Genomic DNA, 24064 nt, shown 5'->3' with positions numbered 1-24064 from the left:
TATGAATGCAACCTTATTTAGAAGTGTGGGTCTTGTAGATGTAATCAAGTTAAGAGCTACTAGTTAACAAAAAGATTAATGAGCTTCATTTCAACCACACCCTGTTTGTATATCCCCAGTTTAAAATGTGTATTTGGAAAGATGATTATCAGAATCTATTTTTGGCAAGTCCTGGCTTTTGTTTTTTATCTCCTCATGCCTGGAAGTTGCCAAATTTTTGCTCCATTTCATACTGATGTCTTCATGATTTAAATCCTGAGTTTATCTGTCAGGATAACCTTCTTTAGTTTTGACTTTCATTCTTAACTCTTTTGTGTTTTTAAAAGTATGTTTCTATTTTATTAGTTCAAGCAAATTTTTAGTGACAATTTAGTTGGGTAAATGTTTGAATATTGACAAGTATTTTATGCATATATAAATAGAGTAATACATATATGTGTTTTACATATAATTTTATGTCATATATATGTACTTCTACAGTTTTTTGACATATATTGTTGCTGTTGAGAATATACTGTCAGTTAAATTGTCTCCTGGAGTTCCTAACTGGTGACCTTTAAATGTGCACCTGAATTCATCGGTTTTCTTCTCATAAACATGGATGTGCTTTTCTCACCATTCTAATACTTATCCTTTGTAATCTCATCCTGAACAAAACAGCCCAATAAACAGAAGTTTTTAGTTTTTCCTTTGATTATAAAATGATACATTGACATGCGAGCAATCAAATTATATGATATTATCATTTGAAGTCCAGCAAAATGTCACCCATCAGAAATAACTGGTATAGCTATCTGTTATGTATTTTTCATCTGTTTTTCTACATATATATCAGGATTGGGATTGTGTAATTGTAGCAGTCTGTTGCCTCGACGGAGCTATGTATATAAGTAAATTATACGATCCCATATCATTTGACTTCTATGCATTTGTCTGTTATAAACTCTTTATAATGTCCCAGGCCTTTATGCTAAGCACCTCCATTTTATTTTTTTAATCTTTATTGTTAAAAGTATTACATATGCCTTCTCTCCCCCCACCCCCCGCCATTAACCCCTTTCTAGCCCACCTCCATCCCCTCCCCAGGCCTTCATCACCCTATTGTCTGTATCCATGGCTTATGAATATATACATACAAGTTCTTTTAAAAAATATATTTTTATTGATTTCAGAAAGGAAGGGAGAGGGAGAGATAGAAACATAAATGATGAAAGAGAATCATTGCTCAGCTGCCTCCTGCACTACTGAGGATCAAGCCTGAACCAGGAACGGAACTGTGACCTCCTGGTTTGTAAGTCAACATTCAACCACTGAGCCACGCCGTCGCTGGTGAACAAAAACAATGATTGATCCTAATAGTTTACAACCGGAAGTAGGCTCCAAATGTAGCGTCTGCAAATGAAGTCATGTGCTCCAATGCCTGCTTCACTTGATGTCAGTTGAGGACACTGAAGAAGGTACAATCCCCCAAAGTCAGAACAAGAGAACAGAGAAGACAATGGCCAGGAGAGTTCCTCCGGAGAACATAACCAGTGTCTAATCAGGGAACTTACCCGACTACCAGGAGGTAAAACTGTTGTGATGCCTGCCCCCAAAGTATTCCAGCATTACCATTGGCAAATTATTCTTAAATGAATTCCATGCTTCACTTCCAACTGGGAATCTTTATGGCTGGTCCCCAGTGTCTGCTCCACCTTAAATATGTAGTGGGAGGGAGAAGATGACTTGTCTAATAGGAATCACATCCGGAACCCATGGAGAAGACCACACCCCCGGAGGTCTTGGGCTTTGTGCTACACACAGGGACTAGATGAGAATTTGTATAGTCTGATTTGGGATGCAGTAACATATATTTTACATGCAAGAGTCTCTCAGATTATGTCTCCTAAGACATGAATATTCAGCGACCTAGTGTCTCCTTTGGGCGGTTGGATCTATGTGAGGGGTCTGGCAAATGGAATGAAAGAGAGAATGATGTAAATATCTGTAGATTGAGTCCTTGAAACCTTCTACACATTCTCTCCCTTTGCTTGTATGACATCCAGGTTCAGAAGCACCATTAGACATGGAGGTCCACGTATGGAAAAAGCACAAGTCCCTAAATATTGACATGAAGCAAAGCCCCCATACATTGGAATGGGGTACGGATGAGAACTGTGTTAACTTACTGTGATATCTTTGTTGTAGCAACTAACTGTATTTGCAGTGTCTAATTCAATATATGGAGGGCTTTTGTGTGCAATGCCTTTGCTACTATATTCTGTAGTATGTAAAACTTCAGAAAACTAGCCGAAACCGGTTTGGCTCAGTGGATAGAGCGTCGGCCTGCGGACTGAAAGGTCCCAGGTTCGATTCCGGTCAAGGGCATGTACCTGGGTTGCGCACACTTCCCCAGTGGGGGATGTGCAGGAGGCAGCTGATCGATGTTTCTCTCTCATCGATGTTTCTAACTCTCTATCTCTATCTCTCTCCTTTCCTCTCTGTAAAAAATCAATAAAATATATTTAAAAAAAAAAAAAAACTTCAGAAAACTACAAAGCTGTCCTGTTGAAGTCTAAAATATAGCTCACTCCCTAAACAATGTAATTAGGAAAATGGATTTAGGTAGCAAACATGCCTAATTTCTCATTCTAGCTTCTAGTCCCTATTAGTTTGAATGACCATTAGTAATTTATCTTTTTTGCTGAGTTGCCTAATCTGCATAATTGGGAATAACGATCCTTCATGGGCTATTTTGTCCATAATCTCCCTGCAAGTAATTTACCTCTTGGTAATTATCTATGCTAATCATTACTATTTTCATATATAAAATACTCAATAACTTATTTTTGGTTGAGCAGGTTTTTAAAAAGTTATTACTATATATATTCTGTAGCCAAATACAGCTAATACAACATCTTATTAAATACCAATATGCATTCTACCTTTTAGAATACTTGACTCATCTCATTGATGATATTGACTCTTAAATGTCGCTGGAGAAAAGAAAACCAGAGTATGAATTGTTGTGTCTTTTATTTTTGAAACTGATCATTCAAATCTCCCTGTGCCTTCGGTTCAGGAAGTACAGTATGTTCTTCTTGAAGCTACCCGCTACCCTCCCCCTAAGTGCTGGAGATCTCAGGAGTTTTCTCAGCCCAGAATTGTCAGTCCCTTTCAAACACCAAGCAGAGGTTGAGAAGGGAATTCCCTCCAGTGTTGCTATTTCCATTGATGGCCACAAGGGGGCACTGTTGATTTCCCCACAGTGAAGCTTTTATTTTTTTAAAATAATTTTTATTTCTTGAAGTATTACAAAGAGTATTACATATGTCTCCTTCTCCCCCCTTTACACTCCCCCGGTCCCCACCCCCCAGTGTCTTGTGTCCACCGGTTATTCCTATATGCATGCATATAAGTCCTTCGGTTGATCTCTTCACCCCACCCCCCCAATCCCTCCCCAGGCTTCCCACTGTAGTTTGACAGTCTGTTCAATGCTGCTCTGCCTCTGCATCTACCCCTGTTCATCAGTCTATACTGGTCTCCATTATCTGTCCCAACCTCACTGGAGCAGTCCCAACCTCACTGGGGCCCTCTCGGCCTCACGGGGACTGTTTCAACCTCACTGGGGCCATCCTTTTATTTAATCGTGGCAGTAAAGCCAGTATGTTTAGACTCCGTGGCCGCACAGACTTGCTGTCCCACATTGAGCATCTAATACTATATGCTTAGAATATATCCCAGGGCTCAACAGAGCTTCAGGATCACTATGTAGTAAGAGGCTCCCCTGGTTTTATTTCATAATACAGAGAAAACATAGTTTTGTTTGCTCAGCAATATTTAGGTCTTTGTTTTGAGCAATGGTCGCCAACACAGACTCTCTTTTTCCTCCAGATATTTAATTCCAGGGGACTTGTTGCTCTCTCTTGTCAGTAGGTCTTGATTTAAATCTGCTCTTTTCCTGAATAGCAGCCTACAGTGATTTCAAATATTCTTTCTCAAAAGGCTCTGTGTTCGTTGCAAATTTCTCATGCAAATGTGACTGGCCTGCAAACCAGCCAGTGAGGTGAGTGGCTATTGGTAAGCCACTCCCCTCCCCTTCCTCATGTTCTTAATACACCCTCTTCCACTACAATTCGACCATAGTCAGCTTATATTAGCAAAGTGACTCTTCACAGATTCTCTCAGTTAAGCTGACAAAACAACTGTACCTCCTCAATTTATTTTTTCTTTCAATTTTATTGAGATGTAACTGATATACAGCCCCTTATAAGTTTAAAGTGTACAGCATAATGATTTTACTTACATTTGTTGTGAAATGATGAACACAATTAGTTTAGTTAATATCCAACATCTCATACAAATACAAAAAAAGCCTTTTTCCCCTTGCAATAAGAACTTTTAGGATTTACTCAGCTTTCCAATATACCATACGCAGTGCTAACTATAGTTATCATGTTATAAATTACATCCCCAATACTTATAACTGGACATTTATTCCTTTTGTACCCAACCAATTTAAAGTGCCTGAAATTTATGATAGTTCATTGTATCCACTTGGGACAGTGTTCAAAGATTTCTACCAGAGTTCATTTTTAATGTGATGGGAACTTAAAGCAGAGTTCTGTTTGTCCTTCCATATCTGGTTTCTTGAGTAATCCTGTTTCCCCATCACCTTTACCTGGTATGGATTCACCACAAAACCTGTCTTAGGACCATTGTGACCAGTTTCTTGACCATTCTGTGAGAAACAATGGTCTTAACTTCTCCCCCTCAGAACCAGAGCAGAGAGCCAACCTTAAGGATGCGGCTTGTCCATTCCTTTTATTTAGGGCTCTACTACTATGAAACTAGAGACCCATTGAAAACATTATTTGTCAAGCCTTCACTTAGCCACTTCAATATGGTAAGTAAGAGAGTGTTTACTGAGCCCCTCAATGGGCCACAATTGTGCTAGTTACTATGATGAATGACAACTGGTGTGCTAGTCTCTGTATATTTTACCAATCCCTACAACAAGTTGGTAGTTTCTATTCCTGTGTATACCACTTTGAGTAAACTTCTCATAATTATGATGGCTATTTGAATTAATCTAGAGAAGCCAGATTCAGGAATTAGGATCAGAAATTAGAATCTATATTTTGATCAGCTAATAAACTCCTCTTCGAGTCCCTCCTGGGTTTGCACGTGGGTGAAAGCATAGCAGAGTTAGAGAAAGCACTCCGAGAAAGACCAACAGAGGGGACCAAATGTGTGAAAATATTACCTGACCACACGTATCATATTTCTATGAATTCTATCCTCTCTGCTGGATTTAAATAAACAAACCTCATTTTATAGTCATCTACAGAAGGCTCTTATGAAAATTAAAGATTATCTTGCACAGAAACTGATAGTTTACTAGTGCTCAAAACACTTGAGCATTTTATTTTATTATGATTACTGTCCTTATTATCAATATATGAGGATACTGAGATTATTAGTATCATTTTGAGCAATCGGTGTTAAAATTGGCCATTCTGTCCTGGGAGGGACAATAGGAAGATGGTGGGGGATAAAACCCTTCTAGCAGCCAGGAATGTGGAGAAGCTCTAGTAGAGAATTCTCTTCTTTATAACAATGACAAGTATCAAGTCACACTTGTGGCTCTGGCTTGAGAAAATGAGAGCCAAGTCTGAGAACATAAGAGTGTTAAAAGCCCCTTCTTGTAGGCAAATGGGTGTCGTTTTCTTTCCTGCTATTATTGGGTGTGGCTTTGGAGAACCTGGAGCCCATTACATAGTGCCTCTTTGCCTACTTGCAACAGAGGACTTGATTCTGACTCCAGCTCCCTGGGATGCATTGTGCACTGCAGGGCGCTGTTACAGATGTCACTCATGTCTTTCAAAGCTTTCTGACTCAACCAGGTGGAGCCATACAGTCATTAACTCCTGTCTCTCAGCCTTAAAGCCTGTCATTCACAGTCTGCTTTGTGATGCCCAAGCTGGTCTTAGCCCAAGCTCTAAGGGTACCTCCTCAGAGTTCCTGTGACATCAGTAGTTCCTGAACCCATCCGTTCAGTGGGTTCTATGTTTTAATGACCCAACCTCTTCCTAAGTGTAAGGTTCTTCCTGCAGGTACTATCTGCATGTTACGCCATCCTCTTTTTTTCTGTTTCAATTCTCCAATTTCTTACATTAAATTTTCTAAAAACAATGGGTGTGATATCTTCTCTCTTGACTTGCCCACTCTTATCTAGAAACCTGAGAGTATGCCATGCCTTCCCACCGTCAGCTAGAGTGCTTGGGCAGAGTCAACAGATCAAATGAGACTAGATGTTCAGTTCACTGCATGGGGAACTCAAGCACATAGGGAAAGTGGCCAACTCACTGTTCTGGTCCATTTCTCCATTTTCCACCCCATTGGTATCCTCTCTCTCCACCTGTATCCTCATTTTCAAGTCTCCCTGAAGGCAATAAGGTTGTGGAGGATAAAATAGAAAGCTGTATTATATTATACCATTGTGAACACTCTTCTCCCTTGGTCCTGCAGATGGTTTGTTGGGCAGGACTCTGCCTTCTCTAAGAACACCCTGGCTCTCAAGGAAGTAGGTATAGGCAGGAAATACATATGGACAGCCAGAAGGACAATCACAGGCCAAAGGAGAGTAGGGTGGAAGACTGGTCTCCAGCTTCAATTGCACTTGAAGAAGCATTTCTGTAGAAAGAACTTAGACTCTATAGCCTGGATTTTGATATCTACTCTATACCTCTCCAGATAGGTGACCTTTGCTAGTTACCTCTCTTAAAAGCATATTTTACTTTGTTAAATGTAAGTAATGATGCATTCAGGGATGTTGTGAAGATGAAATTACTTAAATATGATTGCCTAGGCTCAAAGCAGTTACTCAAGAGATATGTGTTTCTCCCTCTTGCCTAACTTCACCTGAACCAGGCAAAGAGAATAAAGAAAGGTGTCTGGATCGATTATGAAGTAAGCCTCCATGTGCATAATAAATTCTCACTCACAGGCATTTCTAGGCATTGCTACCCAGGCAAAAATCACTAAGCAAAAAGGGGAGAAGGATTTAGAAACCTTTTCTACATATTCACATTTCTCTGTGCAGCAATTTCTGAATTCCTTGTTTTATCTCTTTGGTCCTAACCCCATATACAATGGGGTTCAATGCAGGGGGTATCAGATGATGAAGGACATTGAGCAGGATCAGGATGTCCATAGGGACCCTCTTTCTGGCCACATTTGTCAACACTACAACCAGCAGGATGGTGCTAAAGAAGAGGATGAGGATGAAGTGGGAGCTGCACGTGCTCAGGGCTTTGACTGCAGCCCCCTCGGCCTTGAATCTAAGCACAGCTCTTAGGATGAAGGTGTAGGAGAGGAAGATAAGGATGAAATCTGATCCCAGTAGGGTCCAACCAGCCACAAATTGGTAAAGTCTGTTCAGGGTGAAATTGTCGCAGGAGAGCCTGGACACAGACAGGTTGGCACAGATGCAGTTCTCAATGACATTTTTTCCACAATAATGGAGCTGGGCAGAGAGAATAGGAATGGGTGCAGTGAGAAGGGCATTTCGTGCGACAATAAAGACACTAGCTTTGGCCACAAATTGATCAGTGATGATGGATGGGTACCGAAGTGGGTGGCAGATGGCCACATAGCGGTCATAGGCCATGACCATGAATGTGCAGGACTCCATGGGGAGGAAACTGTTCATGATGAACATCTGGAGGAAGCAGGCAGAGAAGCTAATGGACCTGAGGTCAAACCAGAAGATGGCCAGGACCTTGGGGATGACAGTGAGGCAGAGCACAACGTCCAGTAGTGAGAGCAGGCTGAGCAGGTAATACATGGGCTCATGCAGAGAGGCCTCCAGTCGGATGGTGATCAAAAGAATACCATTGGCCCCCATGGCCAGGAGGAAGAGGAGAGTGAGAGGCAGAGACAGCCAGTGCTGCCAACTCTGGTAGTTAGGAAAGCAGATGAGGAGGAATTCAGAGACTGGAGCAGTGGAGTAGTTGCTGGGTGAAGCCATTGAATTAATCTTGAGCTGAGAAGGTTTCTCTTAACTATTTGTACAGTCAGATGTAAGACGTAATTTTTTTAATTGACTTCAAAAGTATTCCTCTCACTCTTTAGGAAGCTAATTATACATAGGATATTTCCCAAATAAGGAAAATTCCAGTCAATGTTTTATTTTGATTTTAGTGCAATAATCAGGAATGATTAATATTCAAAATGTTATCTGAACATCCATACACATATCATGTTGGTAATATGCCATTTAAATTAGACAGTGAGTAATTTAAAAGGAGGGTGAAGACTTTTTGAGAGATCTAAGTATAGATAAAAAGGCATGTTACTTCCTTCCAAAAGAAAGTTTTTCTTTTTCTTTTTCTTTTTCTTTTCTCTTTTGGTAGAGTGGTGAGACTTAACAAATAATGCCACAGTCTATGGAGAAAAAATGGATCCGTGAAATAATTAGATTTTCAAGTTAGGTCAGCATGGTACCAGTTTAAGAAAAGAACAATGTTAGTAGTATAAAGGAGAGAGGCTAAAAACATACCTACTTTGTATAGTAATCTCATATATGATGAGGGAGGCAAATAACCTATGGTGAATACGATGTTTTTTTAATGGGTGTTATTTTAAATTTTTAAATAGGTGTTTTGAGATAATTGTTGACATTTCAAGGGGGAAAAGCATCTATTTAGGTCTTCACCTACTACCATACACCAATATAAGTTAAGATGGATAATATTGTTGTATCCCCTCCCCAAACTTATGATAATCTAGAAGAGAATAGAATATAAATTTGCTTAAATTCAACCTTTGCTAAAATCCCAATACTATTGGAATATAACCATTTCTTTTCCCAGAACTCTTAGAATAAACCAACAGGGAAAGCTGATTGTACTATAAATTTATAGTTACCAACTTCAAATGGGCCCACAATATTTCCTGTCCATCCTACAAAGCTTTCCTAATCAACTCTTCCCTCTTGCCAAGGCCCTTTTCAACCTTTATTCTTTTCAATCCTTGAACTCTTCTTCTCTTGGAAGGTGACATCAATTACTACCTCACAGAGAAAAGGGAATGTGCCCAGTGAGATTTTCTTCAACTTCCTAAGAGAAAAATTACAATTTTACTTGCACAGTCTCCCATCCTTTCATTGCTTACTCACATTAAATAGAATCTGTCCGTCCTCAAAATGTCAAACCTTCCACCTCTACGTTGACTCCTAGCCCTCCTAGCCTGTATTTATACAATCAATTGTGCATTCTAGTTCCCAATTTTGATTCATAGTTGTTTCTTTACTGAATCTGCCTTGTCTTTCAAACATTATCAGTATCTTTCATCTTTAAATATAAAAAATTAGAAAGCCTCCTTTTTGCCTTTCAGCTATTTCTTTCTTTCCTTTCCTTCACATCCAAACTTCTCACAGCACTGTTATACTTACCACCTCCATTTCCTCACTGCATATCCATTCCACAACTCACTTCCATGTGGCTTCTTTTCCATTAATTTCCACAAAACTGCTCTCAAAAAAATTACTTGTAGATTGCTGAATCTTGCTAAAACAATTGACCAACTCCTCTTCCTTGAAACATTCTCTTTGGCTTAGTTTGCATCCTGGTTTATCTCAGACCCCCTGGTCTCCTTCTCATTTTTTCTGACTTGTCTTACATCCACTACCTTGGCACCAATTTCAAGATTCAATCCTGAGTTCTCTTTGATTTCCTTTTCTCATCTGTGCTAGTCTGTTTTCCTCTTTCTCTCACTTATTTTCTCTGCTCTGTATCCTCAGATAATTATCACCATCTCTATGTTGATTATTACTGAGTTATATACCTCAAACCTAGAATTCTTTAAAGGCCTACATGACATATTAACTTGGGTCTCTCAAAGATATTCAAAACTCATCAAGTCCAAAATCAGCTCAAAATTTTTCTTCCAAACTTGGTCTTTTTCTAGCATCTCCTATCTCAGTGAATGGCATATAGATCTGGACTCCTCCACATGCTAAAGACTAGACATTTGAACATATTCTTCACCTATATCACCCATTACAAACCTACCATCAAGACCTGTCAAATTTCCCTTTTAATTAGCTCTTTAGTCTTCTCTACTAGTATTTCCACTGTCACCACCCAAGACTAAAGTACCATTGTCTCTTAAATGAAATTACCTCCTAATGCATTCTAGGTTTCATTATAAAACTCTTCCCTACATTGAAATTAGAGAAATATTTTAATACAGAAATCCGAATTTGCCACTCATCTGCTTAAAATATGTTATTGGTTTTTCATTGTTGATAGAATAAAACAGAAGCTTTAATTTGAGCAATATTAGATCACCAGAGGCCTGGTGCACGAATTCATGCATGGGTAGGATCCCTATGCCTGGCTGGCAATCCGGTTCCTAGGCCTGGACAGCAATCAGGGCCGATTGGGGCTGTCTTACCCAGTCCTGATCAGGGCTTGGCCGATCCGGGCCAGGCCAATCAGGGCCTGCTGGCTGGGGAGTAGGACCAGAGGGAGAGACTGTGAGAGGTTGGCCAGCTGGCCCCAATCAGGGCAGATCAGGGCTGGCCAGCCAGGGGGAGGGACCTTGGGAGGTTGGCCAACCATGGTAGGTTGGCTGTGGGAGTGCACTGACCACCAGGGGCAGCTCGTGCATTGAGTGTCTGCCCCTTGGTGGGCAGTGTGCTTCATAGCAACTGGTTGACTGGTCATTCTGGCCATTCTGGTCATTTGGTCATAATGGTCACTTAGGTTTATATATATATAGATAAGTTCATGAGAAAAGAAACCATGTCCGTTGGGTGGGGGTTTTTTCATCCCTATAGGTACAGTGAATAAGTAGATTCCTTCATAGGTGCTCCTGGTTCAGTGAATAAATTACTTAGTAATTAAGTAAATGAGTGAATAAATACAAGGTGATATATCCTTTAACTCCTTACTCATTTTCAAATCTCATCTGATACCCCTCTATCTCTTGCCTCCTGAACTCCAGCCACACTATTCTTTCAGCTTTTCAAATACAACTTGCATTTCTGATGCCATTTCTCCCAAAGACTGTGCATCCTATGCTTCTACACATGCACCCACATACTTTCTACACATCCTTTCCATCTCAATTCAAATATTCCCTTCTCTGGGAGATTTTTTCTAACCCTCTCAGGACAACATCAAAATCTCCTGTTTTATGTTTCTACTAGAGGCCCGGTGCAAGAATTCATGCACAGTGGAGTTCCTTGGCCTAGCCGGTGATCAGGGCCAATCAGGGCCATCTCGCCCAGTCCTTATGTGGGCTGGGCCAATTGGGACTGGGGTGGTCAGGGCCTGCCAACCTGGGAGAGGAATGGGGGAAGGAACTGCAGGAGGTTGGCCAGCCATCACAATCAGGCCAATCTGGGTGGCCGGCCTGGGGGGAAGGACCAGCTGCGGGGAGAGACTGCGGGAGGTTGGCCAGCCATGGGAGGTTGGCTATAGGTGTGCACTGATTACCAGAGGGCAGGTCCTGCATTGAGCATCTGACCCCTGGTGGTCAGTGTAGGTCATAGTGACTGGTTATTCTGTTCTTTTGGTGGTAACAGTCACTGAGGCTTTTTAATATATAGATAGTATTTTGCTTTACCCTCACAATTTATAGTTATATATGTGTGTGATAATTTAGTTAAATACATTTCCCCCCAAGTCCAATTAGACATTTCATGCCATGAAAGTAGGGGCCATTGGCACATTGTTTGGCATGAAGTGGTGCTCAAAATTATTTGTAGGATGAATTCATTGCTAGTCCTATGGGCAGAGTGATAAAGTGATACAAAATAAAATATCCTAAATCAGCCTGAGGGGGAAAGAAAGGAAAGCCTTTCTAAAGTTGCTAGCACCTTAGTTGAGTTTTGATGGATGTGGAAGACATAACTGTGGGTTGGATATTTCAGGTAGTATATGAAATGGGTTGTGTAAAGGCATGGCAATGAGTTGGAGAAAAACTTTGGAGGGAAATTCTGTGTAATATTTAATCTGGCTGGAGCCAAGAAGATGGTTAGTTGAAACAAAGAGCAGAAAATGGAGTTTTATAAAAAGAGAGAAAGTCAGATCATGAAGGACCTTTGCTATGCTAAAGATTTTAGAATTAATTTTATAGATAAAGAGGAGACAAAAATATTTCTACTAGAGAGAGATATGACTAGATAGGGGCTATGGGATTATGATTCTGGATGCAATGTTATGGATGGATTTGGGTAAAAAAAGAGCAGAAGCAGAAAGAAAGGATGATACAATAGTCCAGATGGGAAATAGTAAGCATCTGAACAAAGACTGAAGCACTGAGAATGGAAAGAAGGGGCATATTTCAATGGTTAGGTAGACAGAGAATTCAGTGACAAATCAGTTATGAAAGAGACAGTAGGTGAGAAGCCCACGGTGATGCCCTGTTTTCCTACTTGAATAAGTAAATAAAACCACTAAGATGAAACACAGGCAAATAGCATGTTTAATGCACATGGGTTTATATCAAAGCTGAGTTGTTTATAATCTCCACATGGAGATTTATCTTGGGCTGTCGGAAATGAAGAATTTGAACAAATTAGTAGGATCCTGGTTTAAGGTAAAAATTGAAAGAGCATTAGTACATAGCTGATGGAGTCAGAAAATCATAAGGCTAAGACTGAAACCCTGGAAAATAGCCTCCTTAAAAATTTTTCAAAAAAGAGAAACAGAGAGACATAAACAGAGACTCTGGAAAAGCATGAAGAAAATTAGAAGAATATGGTAGCCTAGAAACATTGAGGGGGAAATTGCTAGGAGCGAATGACCAACTTTTCAGTTAAGCAGACACTCAGGATAACATGAGAATAAGAATAGCTAATACATTTTTTTATTCTCACCCCAAGGATATGTTTTTATTGATATTTTTAGAGAGAGAGAAAGAGGAAGAGAGAGATATATATTTCAATGTAAGAGAGAAACATTGATTGGTTGCCTCCCATATGCTCCCCAACCCAGAATCGAACCCACAACCTAGGTATGTGCCCTGACCAGAAATAGAACCACCAACCTTTCAGTGTACAAGACAATGCTCCAACCAACTGAGCCACCCAGTCAGGGCTGGAAAGCTATTAATTTTTATTAAAAGTTTGTCATTAGTAACCTGGACTTCATTAGACTGGTGACAATAAAAACCAGAATGAAAGCAATTGAAAGTGTAAATAGGGAGGATTGATTATGTAGCTAAAGAGCCTCATCTCAAGCTTGTAAGTAAAGTAAAAAGCAAGACAAAAAAAGAAACATACTTCTCATGCTTATTTGTTTAAGGAAAGTATAAAATTCAGAAGGAAAGTAAGATAATTGGAGTAGTTAGTCCGTCAAGTAAGCAACTTCTGTTATTGCTATAATTTTCTTTGAAACCCTTAACACATAGCTTTTGTTCCTCGCCCTATACCCCTATATGTAAAGACAACTAAAGTGCACTTTTCCATTTATACAGCCTAATATTATCTAATATCTCATAGATTCTTAATAAAAGTCCATTGAAAAATATTTTGAATTACTGTGACTTAGTGTTTTATCTTGCTGGGAAATTTCAAGAAGAGAATGTAAGAGAAGAGAATTAATCAGAGTTTCAGTGAGCTGAAGAGGACACTGAGGCAGGGAAAAGAAGTTCTACTCAATACTACGAATGATTGTTTCTGTGGGCTTGTGTGGTGGACTGCAAGGGTCAGGGAATGGCACAAAATGCATGTTGGAACTTGGGGGCTTACCCATGCTGCTGCATGCAGGTGATCCTCAAGAGCCTGTCTTTGTTGATGGTAAAAACCTGGGATAAGGCTCTGACATAAGTCTTTTGCCCTTGCCCTAATACAAACACAAAACAACTCTATTGTCCCTAATTATTTCGGTAAGAATTTTCTCAAATTTCTTTCAGTCCAAATCATTACCAGCTTCTCCATACAAAATCTCCTCTCCCCGCATCCTCCTTGATCCATAGCCTCCCATATCCTATTTCCTCATCCCTTCTGAACGCCCTTCTTAGCACTTGGTCCTTTTCTAGTGTTGTTTCACATAATCTTCATGCCTCTTATGCTCCTTCTCAAAGGCCACTTGCTAATCAATTCTCCTGTGTACCTGCTTCCAGTCATCAGATGTTGGCCATTTACTTGTGGAAAGGCCAAACCTCTATTGCCTGAAACTCATTAGTCCAGGACATTTGCCTTTAGCCAGCCAGCATTATCACTTTAGCTCCAAGTCTATCAAAGTCCATTTCTTTACCATTTAATGTTGGAAAAGAGAAGGAAGGAAGGAAGGCATGAGAAAATCTGAAATAGGAGAGAAGGAAATGGGAACAGATTCCTAGATATTCTGACAGGTGGAAGTGCATCCATGAACATTGACTGATAATGTGGTACATAGAGTAAAAGTTAATGCCGGGACTCTAAAACTGGATTGACAAATTTAGCTGACATATCCATTGTCCAGAATATACCAGCCATTCTCTTAAGTGTACTCTATGTATTAATTTATTTCATAGAAGCACAGTGTCAAGAGCAAAGTAGTTGAGAATCTTTCTCAACTCTGTTCTGGTTAGTTCGCCTGGAGTATTCTATCCAATTCAGGACACTATGTATTGAGAAATTCCTTATCAAACTGAGATGTAATCGTGTTACAGGATGATACAAAGCATGATTTCCTTTTGGAGAGGTATTGCTACAAATTAGAGATGTGTGGCCTGCCAAAAGGCAAAGAACATTGGTGATAATTTTAAAATATATGAATAGGTAACTTGGGAAAAAAGAGCGAAAGAAGAGAGAGGGATGGGAGAGAGAGAGAGAGAGAGAGAGAGAGAGAGAGAGAGAGAGAGAGAGAGAGAGAGAAGATATCACAGAAAAACTGAGTTTGGTGAAATATGAATGAGAGCTTTCTATCCATCTAAAGAAAAATTTCTCTCTCCAGTTTAAGCTGTGTACTGGAACAGAGTTGAGTGGAAGCTTCTTCATCAATATTTTCTTCTGAATCCAGGTTCAGGTGTCCAGTGATATACTAAATGCATCATCTTATACACTTTATCGATTATACAATGCATAGACCTCCATTCTTTACTGGTCAAAAAAGATGAAGCCCAATTATCTTCTTGCACTAAGTCTCCTAACCAAGCAAGGAATGCAGAGGGAAAAAGAGAAAGTAGAAGGCATCTTACAGGATATTTGGATACTAATACATCCAGAATCACCATACCTCTCCTTCAACCTCCACGTTCCTTCTCTCCCTGTTTACTGGAGCTTGCCTATTACAAAAGGACCCCTGCCTGCCTTGTCACTCTTCCTACATAGATCCAATACAGCCTGTAATACCCTCCCTTGACCCTGGAACTTACAGAAGATGTAAAAGGATGAGTCCATGATGATATATCAGCTGCAGTGGTAACCATACTGCGACTTGGATAAATAACTCTTGAGAGGTTTATGAGTTCCTCATTCCTCTTCTGCCCCCACCTTCTTAGACCCAGGTGGGAAAAGGTGGCTTAGGAAACAGAGACTTGGGTGATGAGTTGCTGAGTCCTTTGGGAACTCTCACATATGGTGCTCCTGCACGTAAGGAGTTGCAATATAAAGGATGGAGTGGTTTGAAACTAAAATAAGAACTTTCCTAGAATCCAGAAGTCAGGAATCTGGTGCATAAGCCTGAAACACAAACATGAATGAAAATGTAGGAAAAGAGACTAAAAATCAAGATCCTTTATTACAATAATAACTCCAATGTTTTGAGTGCTTTCTGAATGACCAAAACTATTCGTGTCCTTTATATGTATTTTTTTCATTGACTCATCCCCCTTAGATATGAATGAGCAAGTCTTTAGAGTAGAAACTATTATCCCCAATACATTCAACAGTAAAGATTTTTTAAATAAATAAATAAAAATAAAATACAAAAAATAATAAAAAAGAAACTATTATCCCCACTGTGTAGGGGACAGATAGAGAGATGACAGCCAAAGTCACACAGTTACCCACCTTGGTCACCACTTGTCTGATTCCAAATTCTGTGTTTTATTGACTCTTTTCTACAGTCTCCACTAGACTGTGGAATGTGACTGTAGGTATTGCTATCCGAAAGAAAATCCTAGCAAATCGAGTTCAACAAATGGCTAACATTTTTTTTTAACCAATAAATACATTTACCTCCTAAAGAATGCAAAGAGAGTTCAATATAATTTAACACATCAAGGTTGTACATAAGACCATGGAAATGAAATCATTCCAATCACAAGCATATTAGAATCTTACTCTGGCATTTGCTATTTGTGTGCCCCACCCATTAAACAAATGCTTACTAACTACTTACTGCTGTGTATACTGGTGAATGAGGCAAACGTGGCCCTCGTCCTTATAAGAGCTCATTCTACGTGTGTGGTTGTCAAAAGAAAATAGTCACCTCTAAATGTGCTTATTAGGATAATTTCAAAGGTATATTGATTAACAAACAAACAAGAGGCAGCCCACGTGGGTTTGGCTCACTGGATAGAGTGTCGGCCTGGGGACTGAAGAGTCCCGAGGTTTGATTCTGGTCAAGGGCATGTACCTTGGTTGCAGGCACACCCCCAGTTGGGGGTATGCAGGAGGCAGCTGATCAATGCTTCTCTCTCATCGATGTTTCTAACTCTCTATCCCTCTCCCTTCCTCTCTGTAAAAAATCAATAAAATATATTTTTTTTAAAAAAACAAGAGGCAAAACAGTACATAGAATGTTACACAAAATAATTTTGTAATACTATATGACAAATACATATAAATTAATATATCTTTATCATATACTAGAGGCCCGGTGCATGAAATTCGTGCACAGGTAGAGTCCCTAAGCTTGGCGAGCAATCAAGGACGATCAGGGCCTTCCTTCCCCTAGTAGCTGGCTGCCAGGTGGGGCCTTCCTTCATTCTGCACTGCCCCTGGTGGTCAGCACACATCATAGCAAGCAGTCAAACTCCTGACGGGACAATATGCATATTAAACTTTTATTATATAGGATATTTCATATATAATCAAGTTATCTCTGGAAGAATACATAAGAAACCTATAAGAGTAAGACAATTGTGTGCGTGGCAGACAGGAATAAAAAGGTATGTTAAAGATTGCTAGTTGTTTACCCAATACCTCCCATTCTTCCTTAGCAACAAAAACCATGGTTGTATTTGGTTACCCACATATACTGCCAAATACAGATTCCAAATGTTAGTAGATGTCACTTGGTGGGGTTTCCAAGAAGACCCTTTAGTGTGGACTAACTCAGTTGAGAAATAAAAGCCATTTGCCTTCATTCTTTCCTCATGGAACAGGCACAAGATTGATGCCTGAATTTCTAACAACCGCCTTAAACATTCAGCAACTCTGAGAACAAAAGTCAGATTCTTAGCATAATAAAGCAAAAAGAGAGACATTGGTGAAGCTCCAGAAGCCCTGAATATTCACCTCTGAAACTCTTTTACATGGAAGGAAAAAAAATGTTGGCTTAAGCCATCATTATTTAGATATTCTATTATATGCAATCAAAAGTAATACTAATTGAATCATGTGCACATATTATCTAATTTTACATAATTTTAAATCTTATTCTTTTAAATACAGAGATAAAGTTATAGAACAAATATATGCAGCTTTAATAATCATACATAAGAAAATGTACAGAAGCCTGTCATGTGCCATCATAGGGCATTACCATAGGAGCAACACTTTAGATAAGGGAGATCAAAGGCTTTAATGCAGAAAGATATGAATTGAAGGGAAAACAAGAGTAGAAACAGAGAAGCCAGCAGAAGACTATTACATGATCCAGGCAAGGGAAAGTGGTGGCCTGAACCAGACTGGTGATAGAGGAAATAAATTGGAATGAACATATTTTGGAAGAATTATCAAGTAGATATACTGATGAATTAGAAATTAGGTATTCAATGTAGGAATCAAATATGATTCTTAGGATTCTGTCTTAGAGAATTTGGTGAATATGAGCCTATTTACTAGAATGGCATCAGACAGCAAGATTTCTGTGTATTATTGAGTTTACATGTGATAATAAATTTAATGTAAAATCAATAAATTTATGTAGGGGAATTTTTCTAGCAACTTTCAATCTTTCACAGAGGAAATGGGCTTTTATATTTGAATAGAGTTTGGAGGTTTTTCCAGCAACTACAATGAAGGGAGAGAACAAAGAAGGTTAGATTGTTTTCAAGAGGATAATTAAACAACACATTATAGAATCTAAGCTAGACAAAGAATAAAGCCAGGACGAGAGAAATGAATAGGTATAGAGTAGATTCTATCAATGGCTCTGTAGTCTTGCTGTCCAACAACTGTGATTGTACTGAGGATAGTTGAAAATGTGAGTCAGAAATTAGTATGTTTCAAATCTAACTTTTACAAGTAGATCAACCACAGAAATTAGATAAGTCAAAAAATGGGAGCTTCAACAAGGCAAGTTAAATTTTGAGAACAGGCTGAACTAATTATTCAACCAATTTCAGTTTTCCCAGCAATGGGACTTCCATTGCATGCAAATGACATTCTAATGAAAAATAAATACATATAAATGAATTAATAATTATAAGAGGAGATACATATACTATAATTACTTATATCTGAAAGGACTTAGGCAAAAAATATGTTTAACAGAGGAATAATTTGACATATGAATTTTTTTGTTAGGTAATAATCTGTTTAATTTCTGTCTCATTTGATCCACCTGCAGCTGTCACTGCCTAAGCTACCTTACATTGGAAAATGGGCAGAAACATTCTCCTGGTGCCCTTTTATAAATATGTTTGGGATTGAGGTAATTGTAGCAGTCTGCTGCCTCGCTGGAGCTTCCTGTCCTTTTATATTGCACAGTTGCGGGGGGAGCAGGAGGTTAGGCCCATCCGTAATAGATACAACGAGAAGAACAAAGAGATAACAACTCAGGGAACAAGCTGGGCAGGAGCCTTTCTGCTGGGAACTTGGTAACACAGCTCCATTCACTTGTGCTGGGAGTAGTGCACCTGGAAAGCAATAGGGCTGTGAAGATAGCCCCGAAACAGACTGATGGCCAAAACTGAACTTTCAAAAGGGTTGCTGCAATCAAGCCAATAACGAGTGAAAGGACTGCTTTGTAGTTCCTACGCCTTCCATCCTTATTTTTGTTTCTCCTGGAGTTCCTAACTAGTGACCTTTAAATGTGCACCTGAATTCATGAGTTTTCTTCTCATAAACACGGATGTGTTTTTCCCACCATTCTAATACTTATGCTTTGTATCTTTGTATTCTCATCCTGAACAAAACAGCCCAATGAACAGAAGTTTTTAATTTTTCCTTTGATTATAAAAATAATACATCGACATGCTAGCATTCAATTATATGATAGTATCATTTGAAGTCCAGCAAAATGTCACCCATCAGAAATAACTGGTATAAACAATCTGTTATGTATTTTTCATCTATGTTTTTCTACATAAGATTGGGATTGCGTAATTGTAGCAGTCTGTTGCCTTGATGGAGCTATGTATATAAGTAAATTACACAATCCCATATCGTTTAACTTCTATGCATTTGTCTGTTATAAACTCTTTATTATGTCCCAGGCCTTTATGCTAAGCACCCCCATTTTATTTTTTAATCTTTATTGTTAAAAGTATTACATATGCCTCCTTCCCTGCCTCCCCATTGACTCCCTTCTAGCCCACCTCCATCCCCCACCCCAGGCCTTCCCCACCCTATTTTCTGTATCCATGGCTAATGCATATATGCATACAAGCTCTTTTTTAAAATATATATTCTTTTTATTTTAGAGAGGAAGGGAGAGGGAGAAAGATAGAAACATCAATGATGATAGAGAATCATTGATTGGCTACCTCTTGCCCCACTACCACCACCACCCTGGGGATTGAGCCCACAACCCAGGCATGTGTCCTGACTGGGAGTCAAACTGTGACCTCCTGGTTCATAGGTCAATGCACAACCACTGAGCTGTGCCAGCCAGGATGCATACAAGTACTTTAGTTGATCTCTTCCCACCCATCCACCCACCTCCACCTTCCCTCTGAGATTCCACAGTCTGTTCTATGTTTCTTTGTCTCTGGATCTATTTTGTTCATCAGTTTGTTTATTAGATTCCACATATGAGTGAGATCATGTGATACTTGTCTTTCTCTGACTGGCTTATTTCACTTAGCATATACTCTCCAGATCCCCCCATTCTGTATCAAAGGGTAAGAGATCCTTCTTTTTTACTACTGCATAGTATTCCATGATATAAATGGACCACAACCTTTTTCTCTGCTCATCTAGTGATGGACACTTGGGCTGTTTCCAGATCTTGGCTATTATAAATTGCACTGCTATGAATATAGGGGTGCATACATTCTTTCTGATTGGTGTTTCAAATTTCTTAGGATATATTCCTAGAAGTGGAAGCACTGGGTCAAATGGCAGTTCCATATTTAATTTGGGGGGGGAAATTCCATACTGTTTTACATAATGGCTGCATTAGTCTGCATTCCCACCAGCAGTGAACTAGTGTTCCCTTTTCTCCACATCCTTGCCAGCACTTGTCTTTTGTTGATTTGTTGATGATAGCCATTCTGACAGGTGTGAAATGATACCTCATTGTCATTTTAATTTGCATCTCTCTGATGATCATTTTTTCATGTCTCTTGACCATCTGTATGTCCACTTTGGAGAAGTGTCTATTAGGTCCTTTGCCATTTTTTAATTGGATTTTTGTCTTCCTTTTGTTAAGTTGTATGAGTTCCTAATATCTTTTGGATATTAACCATTTATCAGATGTTTCACTGGTAAATATGTTCACCTATGCAGTGGGCTTTCTTGTTGTTTTGTTGAAAGTTTCTTTTGTTGTACAGAAGCTTTTTATTTTGATGTAGTCCCATTTGTTTATTTTCTTCTTAGTTCTCTTTGCCCTAGGAGATGATTCTGCAAACATATTGCTATGAGAGATATCTGAGTTTTGCTGCCTATGGTTTCTTCAAAGATTTGTATGGTTTCACGATTTAACCATAAGTCGTGAAAGCACCTCCATTTTATATACTATGAGTTTGTATTATGTTTTATTATCTGATATGGTGTGACTCTAATCTTTTTGAAAACTCTCCTTCATTCAGTGAAATTTTCACCTTCCATATACATTTTAGAACAACTAGAACAAACGTCCCCGAATGTCTTGCTGAAAAGCTTCTTGAAAATGCATTGAATTTATCAATTAATTTAGGAGAGCTGACATCTTTGAAATGTTCACATGTTTTTTTCACATACAAGGTTTATCTCTGCATTTAAGGAGATCTTCACTTAAATATTTTAAGCATAATTTTAAAGTAGTATCCTTAAACACCTTGTATGTTTGTTATGATGCCAATTTCTACATATTAAGAAGTTTCTTCCTGCTGTGAATGGCATATTAACTGCTAATATTTTTAGATGATTTTTGCTGGTGTAAAGAAAACTTGCTTTTTAAAGTTCATCTTATACCTGATCATCTTACTGAACATATAACTAATTTTAAAAATCTGTTTATTTTGTATGATCATATCATATGAAAATAATGATAGTTTAACCATTTTTATTCTGATCCCTAAAACTCCTTTCTTTTATATGTTGGTCAGGAATTTCTATTTTACTTTGATAAAGGCATTCAACTGCATTTCTCTTGGTGCATTGCTCCCCAAAAGGGAGCTGCCTCCTCCAAAGTCGTTTCCTTCCTGAGGCAAATGCTATCCAAAGACTAGCTCCTAAGACAGAAAAGAGGCCTGACCCAAATGCTTCAAATTAGGCAACTCTGAAAAGGGCCATCCCAAAGCTCCTTGTGTGATTATGTGATTTATTATTTTTATTTCTGTTTCCTCAAATATTTGTGGATAATTTTGCACATGCATGCACTGGTCCATACTATGCTGAATACCGAAGGAAGCCCCTCTGAAGATCTTTGGAATTATCTCTTTATGCAGTTCTCTCTTCTTCAATAAAAGGAAACATGCCTCTGGGGGAATCTGAGATCAGAGTGATTTGGGGACTCCAAAGTATATCAAAGGAATTTGAAGGAAATATACTTTAGGATGGAGGAAGGGCAGTGATGTACAGAAATGGAAAATCAAGTGAGATGTGACTACTTCAGGATATCCAAGATGAAGATGGTACTTAGGTTTATTTTTAAGTGAAGAGTCTACCAAAATTTTCTTCCTTGAGTGTGGAGATATTAGGATGTATATTTAGAATGAAAATGAGTGTCTCAGGGAAGAAGTTTACTTATATCTCAGGTGTAAGTTAGGGTTGGTGGCCATACAGCCTCAGGAGCACAGGTTCTTCTGAAGTGTCGTCCTGCATCTTCAGCTCATAATTCCATCTTGTGATCGAAGGAAACTGCTTTAGACTCCACCATACTATCCCTGTCCTAAGCTTCAACCAGTGGTTTAGGTGGGAAGAGAGAACAAACTGCTTCCTTTTATAAGGTACCTTTAGACTCAAGGAAGTTGCTTTCCAATGGGTGTGATACACCATAGCCTGGGCTTCCCCAGGACAACTTACCACCTAGAATCAAAGTGATGACAATGTATAATTCCTCCTGCAATAAGAACAACTCACACTACTCATTTCTATTTCATCCATGTGTGCCAACCAAATTAAAGACTTAATTCTCAGTCTCTGTAACAGACAACTCTTTATTGGGAATAAAATTTACAAAGAAAGGAGAAATTGAAAACACTAACCATCCACTCCACTCCTTCTACCACTATTGAATCCAAAAATAGGATCCTCTCCTCACTTGAGCATCCTACCTGAAGGTAGCAGTGACTTGACTTCTTCCAGGACTTAACAAATAAAAATGTGGTTTTTCCCATCCAGTTTTGCTCAGTGGATAGAGCATTGGTCTGTGGACCAAAGGGTCCCAAGTTTGATTCTGGTGAAGGGCACGTAACTCGGTTACAGGCTCCTCCCAGACCCAGGCCCTGGTCAGAGCATGTGCAGGAGACAACCAATCGATGTGTTTCTCTCACATTAATATTTCTCTCTGTCTTTCCCTCTCTCTTCCACTCTCTCTAAAAATCAATGGAAAAATATCCTCAGGTGAGGATTTTCTTAAAAAGTGTTCTTTTTAAGTCACACAAAAGAGTTAAGCCAAATCTTAGGACAATAACCAACAAACAGGAGGCAATACACCAATTGTGACAATCCTCTTGTAGGTTTTTAACCAGTTCCTGTGAGCAGAAATGAGAGGCCTAATTGACCTCACTCCATATCCACATTTCAGAAAGAGAAATTTATTTTTCAGATGGCATAACTATTTCCATATCTATATATATAAAACCCTAATATGCAAATAGACCAAACGGCAGAACAATAGAGCAACTGGTTGCTATGATGTGTGCTGACCACCAGAGGGCGCGCAGGGAACATGGCGGGCATCTGCAGCAGACAGCAGAGCACAGAACATGACCAGCATCGGCAGTGGCAGGAGAGTGGAGCAGGTGAGCGGGGTCACCAGACTAAGGTGGGGCATTGGTCACTGTCACTGAGGCAAGCCTCTGGTGGTTACTGAAAATTTTTTGCTCTCGCATGCCGTAGTCCCATCAGGCATTCGTACCTGCTGGTGCCAGTTCTGCTCACACCCACTGCCAGCGCCAGAGTCACTGCTCACACCCACTGCTGGTGCCCAGCACCAGCCCCAACCCCCGGCTGGTGCCCAGCACCAGCCCCAATCACTCGGCACTGTCAGCAGGTGCGAGTGGCAGCTGTCGGCCTCAATTGCCCCTCAGAGCTTCTTCATCTCCCCCTGCTCCTGTGGGGTGATCGGGGCCGCAGCTGCTGCTCACACCACTGACTGTGCCGGCCCTGCTCCTCCCCGCCGCTGGAGCCAGCCCCAATAGCACAACACTGTCAGCGGGTGTGAGTGGGGCTGGCACTGTCAGCATTTGGGAGCGGTGGTGGCAGAAGCAAGACTGCCAGCAGAGAGGGGACCAGGGGCCATGGTGGGGGGGGGGGCGGGGCACTGAGGATGGGTCAAGACCTACCCCTGTGTCCACAGCAGCCTTGCAGCCCGCAGTTCCTTTT

General features: G+C 39.7%; 2 protein-coding genes across 2 annotated transcripts in view; both read right to left on the bottom strand.

Moving 5' to 3' along the window:
• Positions 1 to 6995: 6995 nt before the first annotated feature.
• Positions 6996 to 8048, bottom strand: LOC102770414 (olfactory receptor 56A1). The gene has a single exon (XM_006770059.1). It carries the CDS (start codon positions 8009 to 8011, stop codon positions 7067 to 7069), a length of 945 nt encoding a protein of 314 aa, XP_006770122.1. The 5' UTR covers positions 8012 to 8048; the 3' UTR covers positions 6996 to 7066.
• Positions 8049 to 24013: 15965 nt separating this feature from the next.
• The window catches only part of LOC102752583 (olfactory receptor 52L1), a 2174-nt gene continuing 2123 nt past the window's right edge, over positions 24014 to 24064 (bottom strand). The window contains exon 2 of the mRNA XM_006770079.2: positions 24014 to 24050. Coding sequence (XP_006770142.2) covers positions 24014 to 24050 — 37 coding nt within the window. The remainder of the gene's footprint in view (positions 24051 to 24064) is intronic.

Source organism: Myotis davidii, unplaced genomic scaffold, assembly GCF_000327345.1.
Source record: "Myotis davidii unplaced genomic scaffold, ASM32734v1 scaffold484, whole genome shotgun sequence".
Taxonomy (NCBI): domain Eukaryota; kingdom Metazoa; phylum Chordata; class Mammalia; order Chiroptera; family Vespertilionidae; genus Myotis; species Myotis davidii.
Note: the sequence above shows the minus strand (reverse complement) of the source record. Positions and strands in the feature narration are given on the sequence as shown.

Excerpts from the sequence above, each read along its gene's own strand:
- LOC102770414 (XM_006770059.1), bottom strand. The coding sequence starts at position 8,011 with ATGGCTTCACCCAGCAACTACTCCACTGCTCCAGTCTCTGAATTCCTC.